A 10,211-nucleotide genomic window follows, 5' to 3' on the forward strand; every position below is an offset into this window, starting at 1 on the left:
CTAGAAGACAATAGGTAATATTTACTCAGCTGCATAGCAAAAACCCTGAATACAATCCTGCCTATCATGGCAGGAACACTCAGTCACGTACCCACACCCCCTTTTCCTTGGCAGGGGGAAAGAAGCAGTAGGTATCAGGATCCAGGGGACACTTGCCTAAACTCAGTACATACAAAGGATAATACCACTTACTTTTCTGGCTTGTTTTTGCTTAGTGCTGTTACTGTAACAAAATGACACTCCATACTGAAATTCCATTTCGGTATCTGGTATCACAATATGATAAACAAACCTTTTCAAAACGTTGAAGGGATTTATTGCCATTTGGAACATGCTTGTTGTTCAAAAACACCGCACTGAAATAAAATCCATCACATACTTTTTTTTATCATCTATATCTTTACATCAATGTAACTTTCAGACAGGTCATGCAAGAAAACCACTCTCCCAATCATGAAAGGCACCTTGTGTCCTTCAGATCTCAGACTCCAAACAAGTTAAATTTTTCCCTGTATAAGGATTAGATACATCTAGAACAACTCAAACAGTAGGAAGAAAAATAAAATCCATTTAGAACTTCTTTAAGAACAGTATCACACTTCATTGCTTTCCTTCATTCAGTGCTATGCTTTTGCTTTTCTGAGTCTTCTTTAAATATTGTGCGACTTAAAAATGTATGTTAATGAAGTCTCTTTACTGAGACAAGGCATGCAGTAAGGAAAGAGGGAAAGCTGGTCACTTCCAGGCTGCCTATCTACACATTTGTTCTTGTAGATTAGCAAGCCACTGCTTAAGTTAAAAAAAAAAAAAACAACAAAAAAAACAACACACCAAAAAGACACCAAACAGAATAGGAATGAATGCACACAAGTTAAATGGCTTTTAAGAATATGTTAATACATAGAACAATGATACCACCTACAGTTCTGTTTACTGACCTCTGTTCATGTTGATTTGAAAACAAGTTTTGTCAAACCATCACAGGCCACTTTTGTAGACTGTTAGATAAAAAAAGTTGGTTCTCAAATATTGCTTGTTATTTGGATGACTAACTCTTTATTAAAGGGTAGTTAATTAAGGACCTGTAAGGCAGTAAGAATTTAAATGCAATGGTTTACATTGCTGAATACTACTTTTTAGAAGGCAAAATAAAAAATTATTAGAAGCATTCTTGGTGGGGTCATATTCATAATTGATGTTTCCGTTTTATCCCCGTTGTAATTGTCACAGCAACTGTAGATGGCAAATCCTCCTTGGTTGTAATTCAGGATGAACACATTCCCTGGCTTATTTCAAGTTAGATATTTAGTTCTTTTTCTCCATCCTGCCAACAGAAGAAGAGCTTTTGTAAGAATGAATATTGAACTGCAATTGCTATAAAAAAATACCTGGATTTACAGTAGAACTTTAGGAATGAAGGACACCTGGTTAGTTATTTATGCAAAGGCAGGTCCCCTTGCAGTTTTGCTCAGTCTCATTTTTAATTAATAGTTCAGGAGGCTTCATCCTCTCATTGCCCCACATGGATTTCTTGGAGCAGAAGAGAGGAAAAGCCATAGTCGTGACTCATCAGGATTGCTCAGGGCAGTGTCTGCACTACTTGCTACATAATGAGGGTATGAGACTGCTTGTAGGCTGTTCCCTGGTCACATTCAGTTGGATCTACCCCATATATAGAACAGTCAGCTTGGAGGTTTTACTTCCTTTCTCTTTCAGACATATAATCCATTCACAGTTATATGGGCATTTCCATCTCAGGAATTAGTTACTGCGATGGACACATGCAGACTAATCAACACAATATAAGAGACAAACTCCAAAATAGCCATCTGCTGCTGAAAGCCCTGTCTATATCCATGACCGTAAGGGCTTCCAGCCTCTTCTGTGTGCACCCATCAGAAACTTCATAGGAGGTGCAAGGCAAGAAGTCATAGTTCAGCCTACTGACAAGCAGCTCATTAATAGATTTGCAAAAGATAGTGAAATTAAACAAGTTCAGAAAATATGCAGGGCTTTGCACCACAGCTAAAAGCCACTAAGAAAGAGTATTTCAAGCACCATCAGTTTATGACTTCCCCTTTTCAAAGTGTGACTTGCCTGTATTTGATCAGTCGTCCTCCTTGAATAAGTTGTGCAACTTCATTAGTCAAGTGGCATGCAAAAAGAAGCCAGTTCCTTGGCTGCACTTTGTAGGCAAATCTCATGAAAGTCAAGGAGTAACAACACAGTGCTGCAAAACATTATAAATATGGTTAGTGTATTTTTTAATATCTGCATTTTGTTGAGGCTTAATTTTCATAGTAGTAGAATGTAATGACAAGCAGAACACTTCTCACTGCTTTTGAGTTTTCCAATAATCCTACAATATTTTCCACTTTAAGGATCCAACGTAGGAAAACAAAGAACAGTTAATTTTTGCTACGCAAAAACACCCCTACAGAGCTGCAGCTGTCAAAACCTCATTTTCCTCATACACTTTCCTGTGATGCAGCTAAAGCCTTTTTAATTTGTTGCCTAAACTATCTCAGCCAGAGAATAAGAGTTAATCCCAAGGAGACATAGCCTGTTCTATACAATTATTCTGACAATTTCTAGGACAGTATTTTTAGAAATACTAATTACTTAAATACAGATCTTACTGGAAACATTCTAAAATGGACTTTAAGAGAAGGAAGTTTCCATCCCCAGAAAACCATGAACATTCAGAAGCATAAAGCTTTGTTACCTGCTTTCCAGGAAGATGAGAAACAATTTTAATCTACTCTCCTGCCCTAAGTGCATGTAAGTACAGGAAGTTACAACCCAAAAAGTCACTAGTTTTGCAAAGTTCATTTTTAGCTTTCTGACAGGCTTAAAGGAAAAACATTAGGAAATTACTCATTCAAGAAAACAGCCTTTTTTTAGGTACAGAACCTAGAAGATGGGAAAAAAGTATTTGTACACTCACCATCATGCTTACAAAAATAAAAAAAACGTGTCTTAACTTTGCTAAACTGGGTAGCTGCCACAAAAGCACTACTTGCAAAACAGTTTCACTATACTAGAGACTATTCAAACTGGTATTTCATCTTTAGGAAGTTTACTAAAATTGAATTACTCTAAGCAGAACCTAGCGAGCATGAGGCTATAAATCTCCTTAACCCAAAGGTTTTTTGCTGCGGGTAGAAGAATTACTCAGAATTAAGTTATTAACTGAGTTAAGGAAGAGATGTAATGCCAAAATTAAGCTAATAAATTAAGGCTATCAGATTTATGATCCTAGAGAAGTATTTAAACAATAAAATACAGAGACAGACATGTAGGCAAAAGCTATACATGTTCCAAAAAAGGTGGGAAAAATACTGGTTACGCATGGAAAAAAGAAGTTCTCACACTATTCCATTAAGAGTCATGCTAGCCTCTCACAGGCAACTGCTTTGCAAGAAGTTAATGTCCCTCAGCTGCTTGCTTTCTGCACCCTGCAGACCAAGCATTACCATTTCTGCACTTTGGCAGTGTTGATATTTAAGTCTCAGACTAACCACAAGGCATCGTTGTTCTCGACATAAACAATAAAGAGATGCATTCTGAACCAGTGCATGCAGTAGTACAAGATACCAAAAGTATTATACTTGAGGAGCAAGTCAGGTGATCTGCTAAGATTAAAGACCCACCTCCCTCCCACCAAATTACTGGAAAGCCCTCTGAAAGAGAGCTCTGCAACTTCTCAGTACCTCAATTTTTAAGTGTTCTCTCAATTTATGTAACAAGGTATTTGATATCTGTATCTGCTTTGATCACAAGCAACTAATAATCACTGCTTGAGGAACAGAATCTGTGTTCTCTAGCCAGTTTACTGACCAGAAGTTTGTCTCAGGTCTTACCAAATGTCATTCGGCCACTAATGATTTCTGGAGATTTCTTCATGTCATTAATAGCAGCAACAGGAAGTCCCCAATTGGCAACTGGCCCCCAAAAGTGCTGTAAAGAGTGAAAAGGAAAATAAATTACGCAGGAACACAGACCTCATGCAGTATTTCTTACAATTTTCTTTAGCCACACAAAGCTTCAGAGAACAGGGTTAAGGTTAAGAATCCAAGTTAAGATAGGGACTACTTTTGATGTAAGGGAGAAAATCTAAACCCATTTTAGCAGGACCTAGTCTTCAGGAGGGAAGGAAGAAAAACCCACTCTGAATTTTCTTGTAGAGTGAAGAGAAACTACTGTAAGGCCCTTGAAATGCAGTTTTGTGTAATTGTACCTCAGCCATCATTAAGCAGTCTGATTGGTACAGTCATATAATAACCTCAGATTTACAGCTCACTTCTGTGCAGTGAACGAGCACTCCTCTCTTTCAAACAGGCTCCTCAAAAATGTAAACACAAGGACTTGCTGAAGCGAAGAACTGGAACTGTTTTCATGTTATGCTGAGAAAGAAGAAATGCTCAGCAAGCATCTTCTTCCAATTGTTTACACCATCTCTTTGAAAGAGCAGCACCATGCAACCAAACCAAGTTGTTACCTACAGCTTCAGCTGCAATTGCTGAAACAGCTTAGTGACTACCTAAAGCTCAGTGATTAGACAGATGTAAAAGTAGAGCAGTTAGCTACAGGTGCCTACACAGGTAGAAACACAGAGACAAGAAGTGGAAAGAACCAAGTCAGAAAAAACCGACGAGAGCTCAAGTTGATGGGTATCATCTAAAAGACTCCAAACTGAGTCCAATTTCCGCTACTGTTGTTAATTAACAAGGCTTCAGAAGAATTCTTTCCACAGAAGGTGTATGCAGTACTTGCATCAGCTTCTCTTCATGGGAAACCAAGGATGGTCAAAAGTAACTTGGCTAGATATGGCAAGAGAGCTTTGCAAAATACCAACATACCCATTCTTTTGACAGTTCCCCTAACCACAACACTGCAGATACTACAGTGATTTGGAATTGTCAGGGAATATTTAGGTTTCTTGCAACTTTAATTCCAAGATAGTATTGCCTGTCTAATTACTAGCTGGTAATACTACACTAAGATTAAAAGCCAGACTTGCTTCCTGCAGATTTGGGTTGCAATACATGAAACTAACTAAAATAAAGTATAGAAAGAAGTGAGTTTAAGTTGTACACACTGTTTTGATAGTTTAGCCATAGTGCAATATGCAAAACAATGTAGTACTTCTGCAAGGTCTACAGAATGTGCATTGGTCCAAACTCAGATTTACAGTAAGAGTATTTTAAAGAGTACGATAAATGAATGTGTTTACTCCTACTAATAAGAAATGATATCTGTAATATCAAGCATATCAGAGATAACATGGCATAGCTGAGAAGAGTGGCATGGCTACATGGTATTTGCACTGTACAGCTCTAGTTAGATAGCGTAAAGAAATGTACCTGTAATACCACTTACACACAGGATATGTTGCAACAGAACAAGAACATTCACAGAAACTTAAGTCTGTAGTGAGAGTTATATGGTACCCTTTATTGTCTGAAGTAAAGCTAGTTAAAAATAAGCCAGGTAGTTCAGTTATGTACTAATATTGTTGCTATGCAAAAGAATGGCTCCAGACTGATCTGATCTCCTTAAAATATACTGCAAGTTACTGAAGTTAGGGAAAAAGTGAAACCAGAAATTCCCTCCTTTTTCCTTACCGTACTGTTGTGGGCCATCATTGTTTTCCATTCAAAAAGCACATGGAAGAAAAAGGAAAAAAGTATTAGCTTCTTTCATAAAGAACCGCAAACAGAAGATAGGTAGAAGTCAGGAAATTGCCATGGCATTAATCTTGATTAACATAACAGTATTAAAAATCCCATTCCCCTCAAGAGCTGTCATTGTGACAAGTGTTTGCTGCTCAAGTAGCTTTTTCCTAGCAAGATAAAATTCTATTATGGTCTGTGGAAGACATTCACCCCCTGTAGACTTCAAAGCATCCAAGTTCTTACCCCAACTAGTTTAAAAGGATGCCAAAAGCAGTCAAGGTTTGCCCATGACAAAGCTAAACAGCTGCTATTCCTCTGTGGAGACTTTGAAGAAATCACTCTGAATTTTTCCATATACCCACATAAGTAGGTGAAACCAAACACTGCCAGGGAACTTACAGTCACTAAGCTCAGGTCAACTCTGGCTGTACCAAACATGAGCTATTAACACATTTTCAGTGATCTAACATGCAATTACACACAGTTAGTCATGCAAGGGGTTAATTTAAGTGATCACATAAGTACCACTTTCTGTAACAGCTTAGTGATTTATGCCTGAAAGCTAGACTACAGCATATATTTAAGATTGTTTGCTCCTATAACTTTTAAAATGCTTCAGAACTTCTAAACATTCTCTTTCTAACAAAGGTACTGATAGGACTCAGAACTGAGTTATGATTTACAGGAAGCCAGCTACAACCAGAAAGCCTACTGCTGACCGATTGCTGCTCACCTACCACTGCCCCGAACTATGGAACACGTTGGTAACAGTCATGTCCCTCACACTGATTTCCATCTTCTTATAGCACTGCTTTACAAATAGCTATGGTAGGGGAACAGTCAGGTCTACTTCGGAAATCACACTGCATGTACATTTCTTTGTAACAAGCTGTGGGCTGGTTCACCATGTTTTGTTAGGGTGTCCTTGACTAGTCTAACCAGTTGTGTTCTGTTTTCTTATTAACTGAACTACAGCAATAATTGACATTCCCAAGACAAGTGCACACTTCAATATTGATTTTCATAAAACCTTAACTAAACAAGTTCAAAGGCGTCTCTTGGCACCATGTTTTTGTGTCAACAGAAGTCAGACTTCATTTTTAACGTGGAAGTTGTTTTCAAGGCAAATGAAAGCCTAAAATAGACTCAAACTTCTGCTGTTTAACAGAGTAGGCAGCTCTGGCTAAGGTCTATTGCACTCCTAGAAGAGGGCAGATCAAGGTCATGTAGACTCTTCCAGAAGCAGGCATCCAGCCCCAAAGCTCAGCAGCCAATACAGCTACCACAAACGCACCGTATCTAATAGCAAGCGCATGCACCTATTCCTGAAGTGACACCATTCCAAATTAGTAGTTTCCAAGAACTACATTCAATCCCTTGGGGGACTTGGTACAACAGTTGTTGAATTTACTCACTCAATTTCTGTGTAAGTATCAAGACATCACAAGAGGAACCATCAGCTGATCAATACCTTGTATTTCTACTACAATCTGCTCCAAAAAAAGCTGTATTGGGGAAGATTTATTTTTCCAGAGTTTTTGCACGTATTTTCCTCATACCAGCAATGAGGGTATTAACAGGCCAGAGACCACACTGCAAATACAGATGAACTGTCACCACTAGTTTCCCCCCCACTGCCACCCCCTAGGTGGAAAAAGTATTACGCTCCTGCAAGAACTAGATTGTTCAGTTCTCAGAGCACACAAGACGACAGCAGGTACTGTGTCCTTCAGTTTCTAGCACAGACTGGTAGAGGACATTTTTTTTAAATTCTTATATCCTTGTGTTTAAAGACTTACTAGTGAAGATAACTGAAAAAAAAAAATCCGCTAATTCTAGTTATACTACCGATGAACTCTTAAAAAGTTAATTTCAGTTAAAAGAAAGGTGCTTGACAGCTTACATCAACAGAAGTGCTCAAGCTTTACAAGGCATGAACTATCTATTTCAAAGCCATCTACTTAAAACAGAACCAGTACATTTGCATTACTGCTGAGTCATCAGGAAGCGACATTTCAGGAGTGCCCCAAAAGATGGCAGTCTCCATGCTTATTTTTCTATTACCAGAAGATTTGGGGACTGCTTGGGATTCATTATGTGACTAAAGCAATTTAAGGCTTCTACCACAAGAAGATGCCAGAATTTTTCTAGAGTGGCTTATAGGTTTTCTCTCTCAAGAGAAAAAGAAAGCTGTTTCACTGGACATTTTTTTAGAAGATGCTGTTTTAAATCTTTAGGCTAGGAAGTAAGAAGGCTCAGTTGCCTACTATTAGTGGCTTAGATAATACAACTTCAGTGGTAGCTGACATTTAGGGTGTACTAAATAAAAATGCAACTTCAAGTTCACAATGCATAGAGCTATCAATCTTTCATATGCTAATCAGCTCAATTAACATTATTGCTGCATTTTACAAGAAGCAGGAAGTCTACCTACAGCTTACATTCTTACTATGCTTACTTTAAAATAGTAAGACATGGTTAAGGTAAATCTAAACTTACATGATTTACAGTTATTCAGATCCCTATTAATCACCACTTGAGATAAGCCAGATGTGAAACTGTCAGAGCATTTAATTATTAGTAACAGTTTAAAAAGTAATTTATCTTGTTTCTTTGTGCAAGATCCAAAAGCTAACCCATGATGTAATGCAATTCTAATGCCAGATTTATCCACCTGAGAAAAGCAGCATACATTCATTACACTTGCTTTCATGTTTTCCAATTATGAAGCTGAAACTAGTTATCCCTAGGGGTCCCTTCTAACCCAAAACATTCTATGATTCTATGATCCCGATAGATGTCTGCAAGTTTTGATTGCCTCAAGCCATAATAATGGAACACTCAACTCTACCGCTTTGGGTAACTTCAGTTATTCTATTTAGGGTCAAGCAATTTAAAACACAGCACTGGTATCACAAACAATATCTCAGTTCATTGTTTCCCACAAACAAGTTTCTCGTTTATAAAGCCTTGCTTCACTGCAGTGATTAGATGCTGATTTCTAGAACAGATACCATAGTCTCAGAGCTCTGAGGAAACTCTTGCTCTATGAGCAAGGCGAGAAGGGAGTCTTCGGGACAGTCCTACAGTCTGAGGAAGCAAGAGCCTTCAGGAAGGAGTATGAAGAGATACAGCTCTATAGTATACATACTCCATTTCTCCTATGGAGAAGGCAGACTACAGTCTTTTGTTGACTGTTGATCTGAGTTTTAAACTCAACATAAAGCCAACAACTTAGACAGTCATCTCCCAGTAAGCAAGAAACAATGCTGAAAGACCATACCAGATGGAATGACTGACTTCAACCCTTCATGACACGCCCAGTAACAGAAGTATAAATAAGCAGGTATCTTTGTACATAACGAGGCAGAACTCATCCCACAAAGGTAGAATCCTGTGGAATGCTCTTTTTGGATAGCTTATTTCAAGACTAGAATTAGGATGAAATACAGCTGAAAAGGCTTATCCCAGCTACCTTCTCAGTCTTTGGCAAGGAAAGAGATGATACTTCCAGCAAGTAACTGTGGTGGTGTTAGGAAGCAGCTGTTATCTGTTCCGGATTTTTTTTATTTTTCTAATTAAGAAGCAGACTGCTGTTTTACTGGCCATTTACACGATTCACATGAATTCTGGTAGAATTAGCTAAATGTTAACATTAAAATGCATCTATCAAGCTTACACAGTATCTTCAAGACTTTCAAAGGGAATCCACATAGAAGCCTGTTCTGACCTCCCTTCATTTTGCTTCAGGGATGTTCTCCTCCTTTTTTCACTAGTCTTTTTGCGCCACCATTTCTGTGGAACTTGATTTTGCAAATGCCTAACAAACCCTCCTGCTTACTGAGCCTTTATATTACAACCCCTCTTCCATGCAGGCTTACACCATCTCCTGCTACTTTAACCAAGACTGAGTTTCTCGGATAAACAGATGTCTTCCTACGTGCTTGCTCAACATCAAACATCAGTTGCAATAGATGTAGGTAGAACAGCAAGCAACAGCTATAGTGAAAAGTTGCTCAACCACCTTTATTAGAAGAGCCCCTTTGTATTTGTTTAGTTTTGTCGAACTGCTTGTCAGCCAAGAAAACTTCAGCCAGTTCCTACATAGCAGCTCGACCAGGTTTAAGCAAGCGCACTGCAATTGTATCTTCAAGGCATTCTTGCAATTTCAGTTCAAGGCGCCGTACCCCTTACCACAGCACACAAACTGAAGCGTGACAGAAGTACTGAGCTGTCTGGGAGGTGACTTAAGCCCCATTCCCACGAAAGCCGGGCTTCAACACGCCTCTGCATCCCTTTTAGTCTCCGAGGATGTGCAAGTAAGAGGTCTTAAGACCGCATCTGTCGCCGAGCCGGCTCCCGCCCACACCTGAGCGGAGCTCGCTCTGCCCTGGCTGCGGGCAGCGGCCCGTGCCCGTGCCCCGGTGCCCGTGCCCCGGCTCCCGCCGGCCTGCTGAGGGGCAGCTCCGCGCTGGAAGAAGCCGCTGGGGTTCACCGCCGGCAGAAGGAAGGGCACAGCCGAGCGCAGCTGCC

General features: G+C 39.3%; 1 protein-coding gene across 1 annotated transcript; it reads right to left on the bottom strand.

Moving 5' to 3' along the window:
- Nucleotides 1-839: 839 nt before the first annotated feature.
- MPC1 (mitochondrial pyruvate carrier 1) lies at nt 840-3,964 on the bottom strand. The gene is made up of 3 exons (XM_009641060.2): nt 3,864-3,964; nt 2,098-2,230; nt 840-1,324 (listed from the first exon to the last, which is right to left on the bottom strand). The coding sequence occupies exons 1-3, from the start codon at nt 3,904-3,906 to the stop codon at nt 1,306-1,308; spliced, it is 195 nt and encodes a 64-aa protein (XP_009639355.1). The 5' UTR covers nt 3,907-3,964; the 3' UTR covers nt 840-1,305.
- Between the last annotated feature and the right edge of the window lie 6,247 nt (nt 3,965-10,211).

The sequence above is a fragment of the Egretta garzetta genome, unplaced genomic scaffold (genome assembly GCF_000687185.1).
Source record: "Egretta garzetta isolate BGI_Z169 unplaced genomic scaffold, ASM68718v1 scaffold676, whole genome shotgun sequence".
NCBI classification, from domain to species: domain Eukaryota; kingdom Metazoa; phylum Chordata; class Aves; order Pelecaniformes; family Ardeidae; genus Egretta; species Egretta garzetta.